Source organism: Gymnoscopelus braueri, assembly GCF_963280865.1.
Source record: "Gymnoscopelus braueri genome assembly, chromosome: 1".
NCBI lineage: Eukaryota > Metazoa > Chordata > Actinopteri > Myctophiformes > Myctophidae > Gymnoscopelus > Gymnoscopelus braueri.
This window is the reverse complement of record NC_137603.1, coordinates 34,245,932-34,268,422: the sequence shown is the minus strand read 5'-3', so window position 1 is coordinate 34,268,422 and position 22,491 is coordinate 34,245,932. Positions and strand designations below refer to the sequence as shown.

Below are 22,491 nucleotides of genomic sequence, written 5' to 3'. Positions count from 1 at the left end.
GGAGCAGTGACTCTCCCCATGCCGCAGAACAGGAGATTGTCTTCTCTAAAAGCTTTGGAAAGGACTAACACATTTGACATTTGCTCTGTCAACACGTACAGATTTTATGACTCTGTGTCGCGTTTGTTCTCCAACACTCATTGTTTTCTTTTAGTAGCAGAGTGAGTTTCACTCCCGGCAGATCGTTTTTAGCTCATATACATTCTGCCCTCCCACGCACCTCATTGTTCGCACTCCGACAAAGTCACAGTCGATGTCCTTGAGGTCCTTGTCAGCCCCGGCATTAGAACGCAGTGCCACTCCGCGTCTGAGTGATGCATGGCGGCATAGTTCCAGATACTGAACCCCCGGACCATGATTTAACCCATTCAGACCGGGAACGCATCTGTGTGACCACCATTATTTTATACTTTGGCTATTTAAAAATAGCAGATACACCAGCTCACAGCGCGGCACTCGGTGCCGCGCTGTGAGCTGGTATATCTATGAGCTTGTAGATCTATGAGCTTGTATAGCTATGAGCTTGTAGATCTGCTATTTTAGAATCTTTGAAATCTTTGCTTCTGGGGGGTCCCTGGAACAACGTATTTTGAGATGGGGGTCCGTGGCCAAATAATATTGGGGGTCCTTGACATGAAAAAGGTTTGAGAACCACTGATATTATAACAACATACGTTTTTTTTTTTAAACTGTTAGGATTTAGAAGACATTTGTAGAATCCCCAGAGACAAAGATTTGAGTTACAAATGCTCGCTTTGAAAAATATATATATTCAAAGATTTGCACCATCTTTCACGATTTAAAAAAAAATAGCAGATCTACAAGCTCATAGCGCGGCACTCGGTGCCGCACTATGAGCTTGTAGATCTGCTATTTTTGAATAGCCAATAGTATAAAATAATGTGGTTACACAGATGCGTTCCGGGTCTTAATGGGTTAAGACTTAGGAACATGCATCTATCAATATCGCATGTGAGCTTCGGTATTATGCAAACATGCTCCTTCAAGCAGAGAATGTGCCGCATGGACTTAAAAACACGGAGAACATGCATGCCAAAGCAGTGTGTGCTCTGCTATCGTCGACACCCTACTGTGAAATCTCAATTTGAGTTTGTCCTTGAGATATGGCCTTGTATAAACTTACTCACAGGTCATATTGTTATTAAAATGTAATGTGGCTTTCAAATATGAATTTCACACTCTCCAGTGCTGGGGGAAATATAGGACCTTGTGGCCTGACTGTTAACGGCACATAACGATTTCTAGGTCCAAAACAGTTATGCATTTATGCATTTTTTTGTACACAACATCAGTACAATATCATATAGAAATACACTACCGTGTGTGAAATTGCATTTGTCATTGAAATCTAGGATAATTAGGTTAAGCCCAGCCGAGGCCGACCAAGTAGTTGTAGTAGTATAATTAGTTTGCTGTCTGCAGATGGAATATGAGTAATTGCCGCGGCTATGCCTTTTCAATTATCTGATGAACACTTGTTGTTTCATTGACTTTACAACACACATACCATGCTATTATTGGACAATGCTTGCCTCAAGGTTAGAGAGCCACGTTTGTGACTGAACAACAGCAATTTGTTTCCTCAGACCATCTGGGAATATCATGGTGAAGGACACTAATGAGTATCCTTCTCTCCTCTGTTAACAACTGCTGCCAATGTGCCCTTGGGCACTAGCACTTAACCCCATGCTTGTTGGTCCAGTGGAGCTGCTTGGCGAGGGGTAAATGACTGGGATTAGACCCCGGGATGGATCGGATGTGAATGTCTCTGCTCTTCCTCTAATCAATCTGCGCTCAAGTTTTAACCACTCGAACCCCAGCGTCCCTATTCTGCCCGGGAACAAGTGATTTGGTGTAGACTGGGGAAAAAAAGCCGTCCAAGTACAGATTCTTCCTCGAGGTCCCTAGTACCAATCTACGTACTATGGGGGACCAGGCCTTCTGCTCGGCAGCGCCGCGCCTGTGGAACAGCATTCCTATTGATCTGAGAGCACCACAGACCCTGGACTCTTTTAAAATAGGCCTGAAGACTTTCTTGTTTCGGAGGGCATTTTCGTGTTGAATCTGTTTTTAAACCCTGCTTTTTTAACCTTATATGATTGATGATGTGTTTTTACCATGTGGCACTCTGAGATTCCTTGTGAATGAAAAGTGCATTACAAATAAAATGTATTATTATTATTATTAGTTGTAACTCAGGTCTGTTTCACTAAGACTAGAGGGCTTTAGTGGTTAAAAGTCAAACACCTAGAATGACCCGATAGTCGAATGGTGAGCTATAGGGTGCATACCACATGCCTGACAATGAGTCCCTGGTTCAATTCCCGAGCCGGCCAGACCATTTGCTGCATGTTACTCTCAATCTCTCTCTCTACATGTTAATAAATACAGGCTAAAAAAAGCCCCCAAAATAACTAACACCTGAACACAAGCGACAACAAGTGTTAAAACCAATTAAGCCCTATACTCAGTCATAGGACAGATAGCGAATATAGACAATCTACAAGCTAGCCAGCTCGCGTAGCCAGACAACTATTCCACAATCTCCGAATGCTATATTAAGTCTGGAACTACACGTCCCGAAATCCGAGAGAGGAAGCTGGCACTTCCGTTCAAAATATATTTAAAAATATTTTTTAATTTCCATTTCTGCTTAGCGTCAAGCTATATATGCTTAGATGATTTAGATTTATATTAGGATAAATTTGCGCGACTGTAAAGACGAAACGGAAGTGGAGAGGGGGCTTCACATCCGCTTTATATTTTAATCATGATGAGAGCTTCCGAGTCCCAGACTGTATGACCGGAAACATTTGAAAATTGTGGGAGGCATCAGTCTGGCCACGCGAGACTAACAAGCTCATAACCTGTCACGATGCAATGAGTTGTGTGTGAATATTTTCAACATTTTCAATATTACATTTCATGTAAAACGTACAACATTTCTGCCTGTAATGACATGGCCAAAATAGGGACATCAGCTTGAAAGTGGCTAAAAGGTATCCTCAAGAAACGTCTCAACATAAGATACTATTAAGTTGTAACTGAAGTAAGTAACTGCTATTGTCAGTGAAGGTCTAACTCTAAGGCATGCAAGATTTATAAAAGAGACAGAGAGACAGAGAGAGGGGAGGAGCAGAGAACAGAAAGCCAAGGGCCCAAGTGAGTGATTTGTCTGCCTTTGAAAGGAGGCGTTACCTTCTTCAGCTTGAGAATCCCCTCTTGAGTCTGAGTGTCCGTGGCAATCTCGAACATGCCCCGTTCGTCTCCGTCGATGATGTTGTACGTCGACTTGGCGTTCTCTCCGATGTCTCTATCGTTCGCCCTCACCTTGCCTCCGGCCTTCCCGACCGCTAGGTCCTCCGGGATCACAAACTCGTAGAGGCCTGCACACACACACACACACACACGAGCGCCAGACTTTGTTCATAAATAAACATGTGACAAGACAATCGATTTGAAAGCAATGGTTTGCTGGAGCTGCTCACCGATGTTTCTCTCATTAACTAGTGCTCTCTCTAGTCTACCGGGGATATATGGCCTAAAGCTGCATTGCACAATTAGTTGTTTTATTATTATTTTTTAAATGAACAAAATGTTATTCTGACTGGTATGATAAGCAATATAACTTAACACAGCTGTGGTGGATGTAATTGGTCTACCTGCTGTTCTAAATTTTGACAACTACTGGTTGACAAGAGGTATTACATGCAGCTCAAAACGCAATATATTCTCCACCCAAATGGGCTTTCTGTATCACTTGCGTGGGGGGACACAGGTTTGAATTCAGGGTGCAGGACATTAAACGTTACAGATTGCAGCTTTAGGAGAGAAGGAACTCTTACTTTTAGAGAACTTTGGCGGGTTATCGTTGACGTCTGTTAGCGTGACAGTGACGGTCGTGGTCCCAGACAAGCCGCCCATGTGACCTCCCATGTCCTTGGCCTGTATGACCACCAGGTATTCCTCTCTCATCTCCCGGTCCATTCCATGCAGAGCGATCTTAATGGTGGCTGGAAGAGGAGACGGCACACTTCTGAACAAACCAAACCAATGCTTTGTCACCGCCACAGTGTGAACACAACCTGAGTGCACGCCACATCACTTAATCACTTATACTTCCCACCTTGTTTCCCTCTACACCAAATGTCTTCACTGGAAATTATTAATTGTTTATATTTGCAGAATGTTTTCCCCAAAATAGGGACACTAGGGTTCATGTGATTAAACTGGCGAGGTGATTAAGCTTGGTTTATACTTAGTAGTACAACAGTGCCGTGTGCCGAATTGTCGATCTGCAAGCTCACAGCACTTTGTATGCGCAGCGCGTCGCAAGCTTACAGATCGGCATTTTTTGGCACACAGCACTATCCCATGACAAAGCTTAAATTAAGCACATCAGGCTAGCCGGGGATGCCAGTGCACACACACACACACACACACACACACACACATACACATGCGAGTAAAGTGAACAAGCAAGACATTCGGTAACCTTCAGTACATCCCGAGCTCTCTGTGAATGATGCAGCTTCCGTGCAAGAACAGTGACTCGACAAAAACAAGGTCTTGACAACGAAACCGGAATGAGCAAATCCATGACCCATTTTATTGTCTGAAAAAAAGAACGGGATCTGTGTGACCATCACGATGGGAGCCAGGGGAGTCGCGACGAACGACGACCGCACTCGGCATTGCAAATCAGCCCCCGTGTTTCTTTCTGAATGTGTTGTTCCACTGCCTGTAGTCATTTGTATTCTGATTGAGTGTGAATTATGCTGGCTGTCGTGAATAATCTTGAATATTGTATGCAGAACAGACCTTATTGACTGTGCCACGGCGCTGAATATGAAAAGGGCTCAGCAACGGCGTATACGGATAATCCACTCAGGAAACAGAGGCCCACAGGATCATCAAATGAATATAAAACCCTCATAAAAGCAAAGCTTTGGCATGACACCGTGAGCCTCGGTCCTGAGCTTCCCCAGACAATGAGACTCAGCTGGGGATATGATGAAAAATCATGGAAGGGTTATGATGTTGTCTTTCTTTGTTTTGCTTTTAATTCATGGGATTTTTTTTTTCTTCTCTTTTTTCCCCTTTTTTAAAGAGACTGAACTTGAATGAATGGATTTAGCAATAGCTCATGGATCACAGGCAGCTGTTGGTAGGGATTTGGAAAGAAGTGAAAGCGAACTGTTGGCTATTTTCAGGGTTGGATTTGCTGGGGGAGACAGGAGGGTTTGGGGGTCCATGGCATGCTTTTGATACCCCCCCCCGGTCAATTATTTTCACGGTCGGAGGGGATATGTTTTACAATACCTCAAATGTATAGCACTTGTGTAAGTAAACACAAGTGCTATCCTTTGGGGAAATGTAGACTGACATGTTTTGATACTTGTGTTAGTGTGTCAGACTCTGGCTATTGTTAGCAATACATTCATGTTCCAAAAGCCAAGCCAGCATGGTGTAACTAATAACTATATGAACATGAATTATTACCGGTATATATAATACACTACTCTTGTGCACTGCTGGGTCATTGTTGCTGAAGGTTTAGTTAATAACGGTGCTTATTCTCTGTCCTTACAGTCATTAGATTTGATTAGATTAGTACCATCCCTCAAGGTCAATAAATTATTCACTTCTTCACATTAACAATAGAACAACCAAGTGCCCTTGACCAAAAAAAAATGATGACGTTTGGTGACCTGGGACGGCCACCAGAATAACGTCTGCACCAGGCAGACACATTGGTTCTGTGGAAAACCAGTCCCATGACAGGACAAGTTGTTTACTTCCGGAAATAATGACTCAGCCTTGGAATTTATAGACCTTGCTGTCCCCGTATGAATTCAGGAGGTGTGGTATTGTTGCAGCCTGCTGTGCACACAATCACCCATGTGCCGCAAAAAGACAGGATGATGCCTTTGTTAAAGGTGCTGTAAGTGATATTTATTGTTAAAATTAATGTCAAACAACTCTATATTCCCATAGCAATCATCGGTGTAGATGTGTTATTTGTTGTTCCAATAACAAGGGTCTCTGAATCGCTTTAGTGAAGAGAACATATATTTTTAGGCTGTGATACCAATTCCATCCAATCAGGGCAGAGGATACAGAATAAAATAAATTTAAATTGGGAGTGGGAAAAAAAAACACCCCAAAAAACTAGAACACATCAACACAAGCTGATAAATCATCTTTGTGGGGTTCTCTCTCTTGACTGGATGAAGTATGTAACCCACCTGGAAATGTATTTTATGTTTACTAAAGATCTGGAGAGACAGGGAGATCCCTGTAACTGAACAAAGTCACTCTATGATCAGAATTTAGAGTTTAACAAAAATCACATTAAATACAGTATGTTTGTGATCTTCAACTTGAAAACGAAAACTTTCATCTGTTTTTCAGTCATCAATAATCCTTTCATATTTTGTTTTAATCCGTGGCTTAATTAGTGGCTTGAGGTGCAATCAAAATGGGACTGGTGCATCCTTATCCTTGTTCTATTTAACTTATTCTCACTGATACAGTATGTTCAATGAGCAAATCAAAGAGGATTACTCTGGTAACTAAATTCATACTAGCTTTTTTCGTACCTCTAAAGTAGAAAGAAACAAACGTGAAATTGTTTGGGATGCCAGAGTGAAAGTCGTTAACACATATGAGAAGAAAGCATAATTTGCTAGCTAGTTAGGGCTGGCAACAATTTAAAACAGATATGGATGCATGAGATATCCAATATGTAAACATTTTAATTTTCATTAATTACATGCTAAACCACACACATATGTTAATCTTTTTTGTATGAATTAATTCAACTCAGCTTCTTAATTTTTTTCAAGGAAAATAAAATACTAAAAACATAACAAAAGATTTGCTTCCGTGTGGAAAGACTACAGTTCTATTTATTGGCGGTAGGAATCAAAGAAAACCTTTCAAGTGGCAACTAGTGATGGCAACTGTAATAAACACTATATCAGAGTGTATTCATCCATGGGCAGGAATTGGATACATATTACTATCGAGAGAGAGAGAGAGAGAGAGAGAGAGAGAGAGAGAGAGAGAGAGAGAGAGAGAGAGAGAGAGATCCAGGAAATATTGAGTAATGACATATATTTTACATTATGAATGATCCTAAAGGTAATTTAGAAATTGGACTTGTTCTCCACTGCATTCTTAAGATGTTTGTTTTAAGCTAAACACAAACAAAAAAATCTCATCACTTTGTTTGTATTCCACTGCACTGTCTATTACAGTGTTAACATTATAAAAGGAAAGGGTCGCACTCAGAAAGGTCTGTTGTAAGCATGTAGATCTACTATTTTAGCTATTTTGGAAAATGTTAAGAAACAATATATTTGAAGATTTGCCAAAAATAGGGAACACACGGTTAATGTGGTGAAATAACTAGTTTATTGTATTTGAATTATTATCGAATTATTGGTCAAATTAGGCTTATTTGGAATCATTTCCTTAATGGGAGAGATCATGAAATAGCATGCATTAAAAGTTCAATAAGAACAATACAAAATCAATTTGAGCTTTCAAGGGCACAAGCAGTACAATAAAACTAAGGTCATCATCATATCCAAAGATGTGCATGCTTGGAAGCTGTGGTGTCTGTGTGAATGGCGCACAACATTAGGTCTAGTGTTTCCATATTTTAAACAAACTCAAACTGTCGTCGTGATTCAACGCGTTGAGCTTGTACATCGTACAATGAAATATAAAATAGGGCTTAAGTGGTTAAAATATCAGTCGTAAGAACAAAGGTATGAGCCCACCTCTCCTTGTGTCAAACAACCAAATGAACGCACAAATAAACAACAGGCACAAACAAACACTGATGTATTCCCCCACAAACAAACACTTCAGTCATCCTGCTGGAAGCAACACTCTCCTCTCTCTGTTGATCATCATTAATTATTCAAATTAATTCCTAATCACTGAAAGGGGGATGATAGACAAACATTCATTTCCATACATATTTGCCTCAACTTTTTTTCCCCTTCTTTTTTTCTCTCCCACAGATCATTAACCAAGTGATGAATTAGGGCACTGTGTTTATTTATTTATTAAATGCTTTTAATTTTCCGTGGCAGCGTCGTAAAGCGGCCAATGCATTCTAATGGTTGTTTTCCCCTTTACCTTTTTTGATTTTCATTAACATTCATTAAAACATCTGGTTCACTTGAATGAACCATCTGCAAGTGCTCCATAATCACACAAAGCGTGATTTCTAATCCCTCAATTGTCCGTTCAGTGCATTTCTATGCCAGCATCTCTGTCACAGATGGCTTATGATTGCGATGCCGAAGCGCTTTGCACGATGAGACCAATTTCTGGATGTCGAAATAAGTGTTCCTTCTAATTATGTACATACATATTTTAGACCGACTTTCTCTGAGCTTGTTTGTTGTGAGTTGCGTCTTCCAAATTGTGCGCGGTCGATTTCCATCTCATTGCTTATTAATGTAATTTCACCATTATTTAATCATTTTTCGCACAGACTCACTGTTAACGAGTCAGCTGTGAAAGCAATTTATGACCCAATCGAGAATATTTTGTTTTATTTTTACTGTACTTTTTTTCCCCCAAGATTATATTACTAAAGAAAGCAGAACACAAAGCAACAAAACACTAATCACATGAAACACATCAAATCCACATAGAGTTTAAGTGCAACAATATTAAGTGTCTTAAAGCCTCACTATGCAATTATTATTATTTTTAGTTGTGAGCTTGTCGATTTTTGACCTGATGGTCAAGTTTCAATTTACCCTCTGAGCAAGCAGGCCGGCTCTATTATCAATGGTAAAAATGTCAGCACTTGGGCAGGAAACCTGGTTCAAATCCGGGGTAGAAGAGGAAAGTTACATAGTGCTGCTTTAACTCAATTATCAAAGCTTTTGCAGATAATATCTATAACCACATGGACCCTACCGTCCCTATTCTGGGACATTCTTTAAAAATAGCCAATCTAAAAGCTCACAATGTGTCGCTTAATATAGAGCCCTGGGGACCCCAGTCAGCTACATTTAGGGTTTAAGTGGATAAAAGCGGGGGTGGGGGGGGGGGGTTGGATATGACCAGTGTGGTGGAAAAAGTACTCACATTTTTTACTTAAGTAAAAGTATCAATACTGCAATGTAGAAATACTCTGATAGTTACAAGTAAAAGTCTGGTCATCAAAATTTTGTTGATACTGAGTTTAAGTGGTTTAAGTGGATAAAAGTGGGGGGGTGGACATCTACTCTATCCTAGACAAAAAAAAAATCACAGTAACAGCGTCCAGTACTTACCAGTGTTGGGGTCTATGGAGAAATAAGGCTGTCCTTCCAGTATGCTGTAGACCAGTTTGGCACTGTTCCCGTACACTGGGTCATCCGCATCTGTAGCTGTCACCCGCGTAACTGGAGTACCTGACGGAAACAAACAACAAAAAACTTTGAAAAAAATGGATTTTACAGAATATGGGACAAATCATGGTGTTTTTTAGGATAAATTGGAACACCTCAAATAGATCTGGACTGTTCTGGAGAAAAAAAACAGAACGTCTGGTGCCCCTATTTTAAGTCAATGTCGAGGTACGTAGCTAACAAGTTAGTATTGATATTGTATCTCATGGCTGCAAAAGATTTAAAAATTATGAATAAATACAAATACTAAATAAAAACAACAACATTTTATTCCAAATGAGGTGCAGGTGAGATATCGTGACTGTTGGCAATAATATAAAATGCATTTCTATTACCTTTTAGGTTTTAGATAACATGACCACTTCCAATTTTCATGTGATAGTCGATTAACATAATCAGACAGATTTGTGACATCCCATACTGATTGGCTAAAATTGGCTTCCAATGTTTAACGGGGGGGTTTGGGGGGAAATTGCATCATCCGATCGATTCCTAAGGTAAATCATATTCAGCCTAAAAAACAATTCCCCCCATATGTATAGTCCCTGTAATTTCTAAGCCCTACACTGGAGTGTGGTACCTTGTCTGAATATCAGTGACCATGATATGGCCTTATCAGGACAGAAATGAAATGACAAGATTGTGGGAAGACCTCAGAGGACACATGGACCTATTTGTTTCCCAGAGATTATTTTGTTAATATTATGCACGCTGCTTTAACCTACACACACACACACATACACAAAACTGCACACACGCACGCACGCACACACACACACACACACGCACACGCACACGCACACACACACACACACACACACACACACACACACACACACACATACATTACATTACAGTCATTTAGCAGACGCTTTTATCCAAAGCAACTTACAATAAGTGCATTCAACATAGGTAGGGAACGAAAACAACTAATCACCAGAAGTCTTAAGTGCATTTTCTGCAAAAACAAGCAACCAAGAGTATACCTAGCGCTAAGGTAAAAGTGCAATATACTGTATCAGCTACCTATTTCCTTAAACAGATGAGACAAAATAGCTAAATCAAATGAGCAGGAGCTAAAACAAATAATTGTATCGACTAAACAAGATCTAATAACACAATACAACAATACAACAATAAAACAAGCGTTCGTACAAATAGTTAACAAGTAGGCCAGGCAAAGAGGAAGGGTAGTGTTTCCTGAAGAGGTGGGTTTTCAGCCTGCGGCGAAAGATGGGCACGCACACATCGCGCACACCTTCAAGACTTGTATAACAGATTTAATGAACACAGATAACACCTGCAGAACTCAAGGTAGTAGCAGAGAGGCTATTCTCACTTGCTCTATAAGGCCTCTGGAAAGTGTACCCAAGGATACTGCATCCCACTGCCAAGCATGCTCTCAACAAGAACCACAAAGAGCATTCAAACTGCCACCACACCAGTCTCCAAGAGGAGGATTTGTAAGGATTTATTAGTCCATGCCATTTTGTCAGTGGTGCATAAAGTACTCAAATGTTTTACTGAAGTAAAAGTATCAATACTGCAATGTAGAAGTACTCTGTCCGGAATTAAAAATTGACTTGAGTAAAAGTACAAAAGTAGTGGTATCAAAATGTACTTAAAGTACTAAAAGTAGAAGTACTAAAATGTTTGAACATAGCAGATCTACAAGCTCACAACGCGTCACGATGCGACACGTACAGTAGTAGATCAGCTATTTTCAAATAGCCTAGGTATAAAATAGGGCTAAAGTGGTTAATGTACGTTTTATAATGTAATATATTTATACCTGGAAAGTAACTAGTAACTAAAGTTTTCAAATAATTGTAGTGGAGTAAAAGTACAATATTTGTAGTGGAGTAGAAATAAAAGCATAGACAATTGGAAATACTCCGGTAAATTAAAAGTACCTCAAAATTGTACTTAAGTACAGTACTTGAGTAAATGTACTTAGTTACTTTACACCACTGCATTTTGTCTTATATATTTATATAGTTTATTTTTTATTTTATTTTATATTGGCCAGAATTGGGATGTGAATTATGAACAATATGGGTTGAGGAGGAGGGAAGGGAGGAAGGAAGGTTGGTTCTGTCTGGAACTGATCCCAGGCTAGCTCTGACACCTACACCATCAGCAAGCACAGAGAAGAAGAGAAGAGATAATTAATGCAATCATCAAACTCATTGTGTCCATTATTCTCCACTTCCGTTTCAGGTGGGAGTATAAAGACAGACCTAGCAGAGAGAAGCTGACCCTGGGCTGCAAATGGGCAGCCAGCTACCGATGCTATAGCATGGTAATTGTTTCTATAAATGATGTTCTGAGGTGTTCCGACAACATAAGGAAGTGTCATAAGACACAAAAGGCAGCTGCTACTTGTAGTAATTCCAAAATGTAGTAAATGTGTTGATTTTGACAGCACATTTTGAATTTTAGTTTTAGTCAGTCTTTTGAATAAAATTCCATTTTGTTTTGATCATATTTTAGTCATCTGAAATGTTTTAGTTTTCGTCTAGTTTTAGTCGACTAAATATCATAAGATTATAGTCGACTAAATCTACAGTTGACTTAGTGGACTAAAATGTATTTTGGCGGTGCCTTGATGGTGTGGTAATGGCTGATTTTACACTTGGTTGCATGCTGAAAATAGCCGATCTACAAGGTCACAACTTGTAGATCTGCTATTTTCAGAGCGTAACACCCGAGCGCAACCAAACATAAAATGACTTGTCTTTTAGTTCTACTCGATCTCTTCTCCAATAGTCCCTCACTAACATTTTAGTTTTTATTTGTTATTTGTTGCTATATTTAGTCTTAGTTTTAGTCATCATGGCTTAGTTTTTATTTTGTTTTTATTTTGTTTTCGTCATAGTTTTAGTCGACAAAATCAACACTGGTAGAAACTAAAGTGAATGTCCTGTATTCATTTCTAGGTTATCTCAAATAATTGCGGTGGAGTAAAAAGTGCTATATTATAAAGTATTGAAAAATGGACATACTCAGTGCTCGGGTGGCACAGCGGTAAAGTCACTGCCCACTACCACAGAGGTTGTGGGTTCGAATCCACCATGGTGCAACCGGCTTTGTCGACACAAACACAATTGGCCCGTGTTCGGGGGGAAAAGCCGGATGGGGAGGGTGATATTGGTCATTGCATGTACTCCTACGGGCTGGGGCAGCACCTGTCAGTGGGGAGTGTTGGGCGGGAGGAGTAGGACGAAGGCTCTACGTCCTCCTGGTGGGGGCTCCTCACTGGCAGTGGGTTACCTCAGCAGTAATCGCTCAAGAACAGACTCAGCTCTGCGTTTGAATCTGTCGGTAGCCGTGTTGACAACCCGTGCGCATTGGTTACAAGTGGGCGTGCTATCAGATCAGGAAGCAGGCCACGCTTTACCCAATCAAATGTAGTGGGCGGGATTTACGTGTGTTCCGTTCCTTCCCCACTAGAAACAAACCGAAACTCATTTAACAATAGCGTCCTCGAAGCCGACAAGACCACGGAAAGTTAGTAACATTTTAAATTGCTCTTTCATCATAGAAACAAGGGGGCTTATAACCAAAACGATCCATGTTCTTTGGGAGAATTGGTGTTAGTGTTCCGTGGAGAAATATTGTTAGTGGGAATGAAAACATAGTCGCACCACCGGAAGTGAAAGGCTGAAGGCAGACCAAAAACCCTGGTCTCCTTGCGCACGGGTGCTTCGTTGAGCTCCTCCCAGAGCCAAGTGAATAAGTAAAAAACAGCAGAGGGCGCTGTTTTTCCTTTTCATTTGGCGATGGGTTCCCAGATTGCCTCAGCAGTGACAACACATAAATGTGTGTGGGGAGGAATTAATCGGCATAACGACTAAATTGGTGAGAAAAAGGGGTGAACAAGAATTGGCTACTCTAAATTTAGAAAGAAAAAAAATGGACACACTCAAAGTACTTCAGTACTTTGAGCAAGTGTACTTAGTTACTTTCCATCACTGCTGTCCATGGACAAACTTTGAGACAAAGTGAGTCACGGTGCATCCCACACACAGCCTTCTCCAGCATTGTGGGAGGAATAATGCTGGGCAGTAAATATGCCGCGCAGTAAATGGTTAATTAAACAATAAGACACAGGAGGGGGTGCTTTATCGCGGTTATTGGCACGGCTGTGATGCGGCACGGGGTGCGGCGCGCGGCCCGAGCCCCGCTTAGCCATGCCAATAACCATGATAAAGCACGACCTCCAGTGTTTTATTGCTTTTACACAACAGCAACTGCACTGTCGTTAAATATCTTTTTTGAAAAATATGGGTTAGTGGTGTTCAATCTCGCTAAATTGCGTTCCTTTCAGCCCCTGCACAATCCGAAATAGTGCTGTAGGCAACTTACCGCCAGCTGGACTGGTCCGCAACGCATCATCACGGAGAGATACTTTTACTGATTTACCGGTTGGTGTATTGTGGTTATTGGCACGGCTCCGAATGCCTCTTGGCCAATCACAGTATGTGGTTGGAGCTAATGTTGTAGAAGAGCATTTAATACGCCACCTGTATTCCTGTTTATTTTCCTTTGTTTGCACAAGACGAATAGGGAATGCAACATTGAGACAAGTACAGTGGAACCTTGTGAAAGTGATGAAGGCACTTTCATTGATTTGGAAATGCGTTTGTTGGCCACCCTGGAAACGCTGTCATGTCATTGTTCACCCAGCCTTATATTGTTGCTGTCGGGCAGAAACTTTGTATATTGTAAAAGAACTTTTGAAGAAAAGACTTCAGACTGAAATATATGACAGACAGAACCTGTACATTAGTCATACTGTAGTTTATTACAGAGCAGTGCAAAAGCAAGACTATTTGGGCCCTTGGGCTCTTATTGTCACTTAACTCCACCTTCCTTCTAAAACATTGTTTTGTCTGCCAAATATCGTAAGCATATTAAACCGTACATCTCCCGGTCATGCCTTGTTTCACGTGGGCTTTGTCAGAGGCCCTCTATATGACAATGGTTCTCAACCTGTGCATCACATGATTTTTCGGGACTCCCCAGACTCCCCAGTGAAGTGACAATTTAAGGACTTTTAAGACCTTTTGAAAACCTTTAAAAAAAGAAAGTAAAGAAAAAAGACCATTACTGTATCAAAAGTAATCCACAAACTATACTATCAAATCTGGTGAAACATTGGCCAAATGGTCAAATAATATAAGAAAGAGGCAGAAATTCAGAAAATTGCCGATCTACAAGCTCACAACGCCTTGCATCGCGAGGCGTTGTGAGCTTATAGTTCTGATATTTTTATGAGTCAAACAAAATGTAATAACTGAACTCCTACAATTCCAAGTGCTTGTCAGGGTGGGTGGTCTCCAGTTCAAATATGATTATTTTGGGGGGTCACTGCCTAAAAAGGTTGACACTTGTCTAACTGGCCTATGACACCTGCTGTCTTAAATGATCTTGACCTACTTCTGCACACACCATGGAACATTCTACCAGATATAATTAGCAATGCCAAATTTCAAACAATGACTTACAGTTAGTCACAACGCAGAAAATAATCACCCATAATCTTCATAGAGAAGCAATTCATTAATGAATGCCCTATTCTATACTTCGTTGCAATACAGTGTCATGCAAAAACAGCCAGTCTGTTTGTGGGTTTTATAATTGTTTAACAAATGAAAAGTACGAACAACCGTGTGACTAAATAATAACTACATTGGATCCAAAACACCGGTTCTTTTTCCTGAAAAGTTACTCTTTTGGACACGGTTTCCGCCCGACAGCGACAGAACTGTGTTGGCCATAAAATGCTGTGATGTCATCGTTGACCCAGCGTCATATACTTCCTCATGCAATCATCAAGGTATTCTACATTTTCCTTTTAAATATGTGCAGAAACCTTTATATCGTCATCAGCAACACGTGTCAAATACTGATAAATAGTCTCCGACAAGTCTTTGCTCTTGTAACAGCAAAACAAAGCAAAAACCCATGGCATTCCACTCTAACTAGAGTAGCAGATTCACTGTTGCAACCCAATTATTTCACTGCAAAGGAGCTTCAAGTGGTCCTCTGAGACGGGAGGTGTGCAGTAATTCATAGTCCTATGATGAACCTGCTGTTGTGTTTGCCAAAACTTACCTTGTGAATTTCAAAATGCATGTTACACCTCAAGCCTTTCCCAGGGCTAAGATCACACAAGGATCATTGCCTCTCTCTCTCTCTCTCTCTCTCTCTCGTCTCTCTCTCTCTCTCTCTCTCTCTCTCTCTCTCTCTCTCTCTCTCTCTCTCTCTCTCTCTCTCTCTCTCTCTCTCTCTCTCTCTCTCTCTCTCTCTCTCTCTCTCTCTCTCTCTCTCTCTCTCTCTCTCTCTCTCTCTCTCTCTCTCTCTCTCTCTCTCTCTCTCTCTCTCTCTCTCTCTCTCTCTCTCTCCTTGCTAGAAGAGTTCTAACAAAGTGTTCAGTTTGACTGCTGATAAACTCTAAACTTACAGAGACGCACAAAACGGCATAGTTAGAATGTTTCCTTTTCCGCAATGACCGCAAACTCACAGGTAACATTTCAGAAGCCATCCACAATCCTTGACAATTCAATTCAGTTATTACCATGGATGTAAGGTCATGGTCTTGAAAATTCCACATTACATTTCAGCCCACCACCTTTTCAAGTGATACACAGGATGAAACCACAACATGAACTTTATAATGTCTATACATGTCTACACAGCCAGATCCTCAGTGATAATTTAATAATAATTAAATACAATAATAATTTAACTCTGAGTGTACAAATGGAACCAATGGTTCCATTTGTGCACTCTCTGAGGCAATATAACGCTCCGGATTTCACTGTGCACAGTTTTGCCTCTGAACAGGCACCATGAGGAAACGTCACGAGTATGTTCGGAAAGCAAATAGAATATGAAACAAAATGAGTCTGCACAATGTATAAGGAAACATAATTATATGAATTATGTGCCACTGATGTGTGCAATAACTCCAGTCGGCGTGCTCACGCACTGCTGCCACCGAGCAAGTCATATCCTGTGTGACACATTGTTTGCCAGTTGTCAAAATGAGTAAAATGAGCGACAGCGAAGGAAACTGTGCCACCGAGAGTCTTATCTGTCTCAGAAAGTTAAATGACTAACACTACAGAGTCAGAATGGCAGTCATCCACATTATTCCTAATTAATCGTACTTCTAAAAGATTTTCGACTGCCGCCAAACTAGGCGGCAAAAAGAATTCAGTTACACTGAGCGGCTTGAAGTGGATAGCGGGTGAGGAAAAAATCTTCATAAAAACAGTGGAACCGGTGGAGCATGAAATAGCTCCTTCTTCCTTTCGCTCCCACAGGGGTAAAATGCTCCCCACCTCCCCCTGATGAAAGACAAAAAAAAAGAGAGGGATTAGGGAAGCCTGTGTTTTGGTCCTGTTTCAAATCAGCGCAGATTAGCTTGTCCTTCCCTTGATATTGCACAGAAAGTCAGGGACACTTTGGACAGCAGAAACGGATGCAGCTCTGGGCCAGGAATGGGCAGAGAAACTCAATTGTTGGGAGAATATTGTCTCTGGCTTTTATTTGATGCCTGTAGCACCGTGGTGATTGCACTGGCATCACAACACCTCTAAACTGCAAAGGAGATAGTGAGCGGTGTTTCTCAATCTGTGGGCCGAGGCCCACTGGGTGGGCCCTCGTGAGGATATCGGTAAGTGGGCTGTGTGTGGGTTGACTAATTGGCAAAACACTAAGTTTTGAATGATAATATAGCATTAATATTAAAACAATTTAGGGGAAAAAAATTACATTGCGATACCGATAAATAGGAACTTCATGATAGTTCTATTGATTCCAAGCCAAAACAAAAATAAACATGGTCTGAAAAGGCACATTGCGAACGCTTTTGAGATTTCCAAGTGGGCCCCGATTCAGAAAAAGGTTGAGAACCACTGAAATGGGAGAAAGCCTTTTTCTAAAAGATAAAGTTATGCAGTGCTGCTGCATGGTTTGGGCACGAGACAAACCTTCTATGGAATTGGTTGACCCAGAAAGCATCTTGGCCCTGTGTGCATTCCTTGGCAAATGTAATGTCGTTACTTAATGTAGGCTATATGTTGGTCTCATTGCCACACTTTTGAGAGGTGCAGAAGGAAGATTCCAAGCTATTCCCTATTAGTACCGCCGTCTGGCAGATATCCAGACCCTGAATATAGCCTTTCTAGAGATGTAAAATCACTCTCTGTTGGTTTGGGTAATACCCCCAGGGTGACACGCGTTAAGGACGTATAGAAATACAGCCGGCATACAGTTGTTTTCCCCATGCTAGGTGTAATCACATTAATCATACCCTTGAATTCACAGGGTTTAATGCCACACCATTAATTCAAGCACACATCATAGCCGCAGGACACCAATACATTAGACAATTAGATCAAATGATGTGAGTGTTTTGGGTTTCACAGCCGCCAGGAGGCCAGAGAGGATAAAGATATTGGAGGATGGCTTTTTCTTTTTCATCAACGGAAAGAAATAATAGGGCAGCACATTTCCCATTTACTGTGTACACTGGCTTAGTGATAGGAAATCAATAGGAATCTTCCTTGAAAACCGGAGAGGGGATAAATTGGGAGGCACGGACCTGACGTGACACACAATGGCTGTGGAGGGCCATCGCGGAGCTTATTTTAGCAACACATTATTCCACCACAGTTTCGGCTGTTACACGCTGCCTAGTTTCAATAGCAGCACTGTAAAGGGGGATCAAAGGGTGGGAGGTCATAGAGTTTTGTGAAGGCAGCTTTGAACCGCTGCTACGGTAGATGCACATTCACGTGGACTCTTACTCTCTTTTTGGTTTCTGTTGAATCCTGTGTTATTGCTTGTTTTTTTGTCAATGGTCCTTTCCATAATTTTGATGTTGAACATGGTGTTGTTGATTCTCTAAATGTTTTTGGTTTTTTTCACAGTGCACTTTTTGCACATGTTTTGTGATTTGTATGTAAAGCACGAAACACATCAGAACATAAAACAAACACACAGTGAGCAAGAAACAAGGACAAAATAGCCCCAACATTATCAGCCATTATATTCATAACAATCTTCATTTTTCCAAGTCAGGTAATGTGAGGGCCATTTATTCCACTCCTCAGCTGTTTATATTTGCACCCTAATGTGTCTGGAACAGGAACTCCGCAGGGAGCCACTCTCTCACAGCTAGTGGCTGTACGTTACCACATTACTGTTGTATCTAGTGGCTGTACGTTACCACATTACTGCTGTATCTAGTGGCTGTACTTTACCACATTACTGTTGTATCTAGTGGCTGTACCACATTACTGCTGTATCTAGTGGCTGGACTTTACCACATTACTGTTGTATCTAGTGGCTTTACGTTACCACATTACTGTTGTATCTAGTGGCTGTACTTTACCACATTACTGTTGTATCTATAGAGTCTATACTTTACCACATTACTGTTGTATCTAGTGGCTTTAAGTTACCACATTACTGTTGTATCTAGTGGCTGTAAGTTACCACATTACGGCTGTATCTAGTGGCTTTGCGTTACCACATTACTGTTGTATCTAGTGGCTGTACGTTACCACATTACTGTTGTATCTAGTGGCTGTACTTTACCACATTACTGTTGTATCTATAGACACTATACTTTACCACATTACTGTTGTATCTAGGGGCTGTAAGTTACCACATTACTGCTGTATCTAGTGGCTGTACGTTACCACATTACTGTTGTATCTAGTGGCTGTACGTTACCACATTACTGTTGTATCTATAGAGGCTGTACTTTACCACATTACTGTTGTATCTAGTGGCTGTACCATATTACTGTTGTATCTAGTGGCTGTACTTTATCACATTACTGTTGTATCTAGTGGCTGTACTTTACCACATTACTGTTGTATCCACCTGTAAACTATGTATCATTACGGCTTTCTGCTTTCCTTTCCCCTCTTTCACTCCAACCTACTTAACTTAAGTACTCAAGTACTGTACTTAGGAAAAAAATGTAGGTAATTTTAATCTAATAGAGTGTGAGTGTGTCCACTACAGTACATCTCATGCAGTTTACATAAAGTAAGCAAGGTAACCACAAGGTAATACATCAAATGCACAGTAGCAATAGTAATCTAGGATCATATGTAAACCTAAAGCTTGTAGATCTGCTATTTCCAAAAAGAATATTATCTTTTAAAAATGAGTAGCCTACTTCTACTCTTTGATACTTCAAGTACATGTTACTGCCAATACTTGTGTCCTTTTACTGAGTATTTCTACGTTGCGGTATTGCTGCTTTTACTTAAGTTAAAACCAAAAACATATCCGAGTACATCTTCCACCACTGCTGATACCTCAGCAGCAGCAACAGCAGCAGCAGCTCAGCTCTCTGCTCAGCAGCGTGAAGGGTAGGAGGAGGCAGTGGACATTCATATGTATGCAGGCACTGAGCCATAGAGAGAGAATATCACTGAGGCAGGAGGGGGCACCTCAGGGCTGTGTGCGGCATACAGGGCTAACAGAGCCCCGCTGTGCGCCCTACCAGGGTAAAACAATACTGTTTATGTCTGACTGGCTTTAACACTGTGGGGGTGGATGTGGGAGAGAGAGAGAGAGAGAGAGAGAGAGAGAGAGAGAGAGAGAGAGAGAGAGAGAGAGAGAGAGAGAGAGAGAGAGAGAGAGAGAGAGAGAGAGAGAGAGAGAGAGAGAGAGAGAGAGAGAATGAAGTCTCGATGTATAGCATGTCTTACGACGGTGTCGCACACAAAATAGTCTGTCCATAAGCTCACAATGGCTTGCAGGTGCAACACGTTTGTCAGATTACTGTACTTGTGTGCCCGTATTGTATGTAACAATGTTTTGGTTGTATTGTATTTGTATGTACAAGACCCCTTTGAAAATAAAACGCTACATCTCAAGTTGCTACTGTATAACCTGTCTGACGATGTGAGCTTATACGTAGCACTACTATTTTCGGTCCAGGACACTGTCGTGTGACAGATAAACAATAATAATAAATTAGGCATAAGAATGGAAGAAACTAGAGAGGTATCACATTAAGGTAGAGGGGCAGAAGATGCACAAGATATTGAGCACATCATCTGTCTGTCTGTCTGTCTGTCTGTCTGTCTGTCTGTCTGTCTGTCTGTCTGTCTGTCTGTCTGTCTGATTCTCAAAGTGGAGTCCGGGAAACCCCACAGGTCCTTGACAGGGTTCCAGGGGGTCCCCAGCAAAATCAGGAACAGTGTAAACACGTATTAGAGCCCTATTTTCTACTTCAGCTATTTGAAACATGTGTCACATCGCAACAGATTGTGAGCTTGTAGATCGGCTATATTAAATCTATTTAGAAAAATCTTGAAGAAATGTGAAACATTTATGTGGGGTCATTAGGGACAAAGTCTTTTAAAATGGAGAGGAAATATCCTGCAGCCCGCATGGCTCTTACAGTGCCATGCCAACATTACACTGCATCAAAACACAATCCCAGCACACAGTGAAGTTAATAACGCGTCCCGTGGCATTGACTGTTTGCTTGAGCTTAGGGTTTGCTCAGCTATTATCCCCTTACACTGTTTTTCTAGGTCAGGCAGAGGCACCCCATCCGTTCTTTTTTTTTTCGTGGGCCGCGTCTGTCCATTGACGCCGCCACTGCGGTGACAGAGGACTGATTATGTATTGATCAGGATCAATAGACGTTGGTGTAGCTCTCTCTCCTATCGGAGGGCAGGGGGAAGACAATAGCTCATGATCAGACAGGTAGAGTCTGCTGTCGGGCCGTATCAAATATTTGATTAAAATGTGTGGAACGCTAAGGGAGGGTTTGAGAAGTAATTAGCGCATATCTGGTCTGTTGCCATAGTGACCGAACGCAGAACTGGATGGTCATTGAAAAATTGGGCATTTTTGTTGTTTTCCTTTTATATTCAGTTCAAATCTCATTGTCCGTCAACATGTAACTGCTCTGCTTGATTTGAGTTTCATGAAAATGTGTACTTGCCTGTTTTATTGTGATACTCATACTTGTTATGATGCCTATTTTTGTACACTCGGCATTGCTGACAACGAGGACAACCTCAGTAACTTTCAAGTTAAAATAGAGGTTTGAAATTAAATTTAAAATAAATTAGAGTAGAGCATATTATTTACTACAGTTCTGCAGCCACAGTCCACAGAGGAATGTATCCCAGAGCCATGCATTTACCCCAACATGGAGCAACCAAATTCGGGTAGTGGTGGAAGGATGGAGGGGTGGCTGTGGAGGTCAAGTGGAAAGAGCCAGGGTGCATGTATGGGGAAGACTTTAGCCATAATGGAGAACCATGTTCGGATAAATATGGACGTTTTGAGGACACAACACCTGGAAGGTGTCAGCATGGTCCCACCCCCCTTACACGTAGTACCATTAGGAAGCCCAGGATGTCCTATTCAGATGACAACAGGATTTACAGTTTCTACCCAAACGAGATGCAAATGAGATGCAAGAACAAAATGTCCACAACAGAGGGTGATAACCTCCAGCCGGTCCTCAGGAGGATATGTTGACTTTCACTGAACAAAACATATGTCCGTAATCGGTCACTGTGCTGGAACACGCTACTGTACATCTCCTACCAACAACTAAACTGTTAAAAACCTATATCCCAAAATCTCCATGCCACACTCGTCCTCCAGATCTTTCTCAGATTTGTGGTTAATATATTTTTATTTTGACTTGTCACGTCATGTCAGAAGTAGCAAGGGATTGATCTTGTATAGCGCTAATGATGCGTAATAGCCTGCGAGCTTCAGGCAGAGACACTCGAGAGGTTTACACGCACGCCACTATGTGGGTGTATGTGATATGTTTCTAACAACCAAGGTTATTAAATATTTTTTACATTTTCATATTATTTTGTTTTGACTTCATATTTTCAATATATTTTTTTTTATGTTTTGTTTTGATTTGTTTTTATCCTGGGTTTGGTAGTTTATTTTTTTCAGTTGTATGTTTTGTGTTATGTTTTAAAAGGCTTAATTTTAAATTGCTGTCACAATGTGACACGTTGTG

General features: G+C 41.0%; 1 protein-coding gene across 1 annotated transcript in view; it reads right to left on the bottom strand.

Annotated features, from left to right (window-relative positions):
* cdh8 (cadherin 8) overlaps nt 1-22,491 on the bottom strand; it is a gene marked incomplete at both ends in the record, with an annotated part of 216,287 nt that overhangs the window by 39,870 nt on the left and 153,926 nt on the right. The window contains 3 exons of the mRNA XM_080432908.1: nt 3,220-3,407; nt 3,867-4,034; nt 9,330-9,449. Coding sequence (XP_080289034.1) covers nt 3,220-3,407; nt 3,867-4,034; nt 9,330-9,449 — 476 coding nt within the window. The remainder of the gene's footprint in view (nt 1-3,219; nt 3,408-3,866; nt 4,035-9,329; nt 9,450-22,491) is intronic.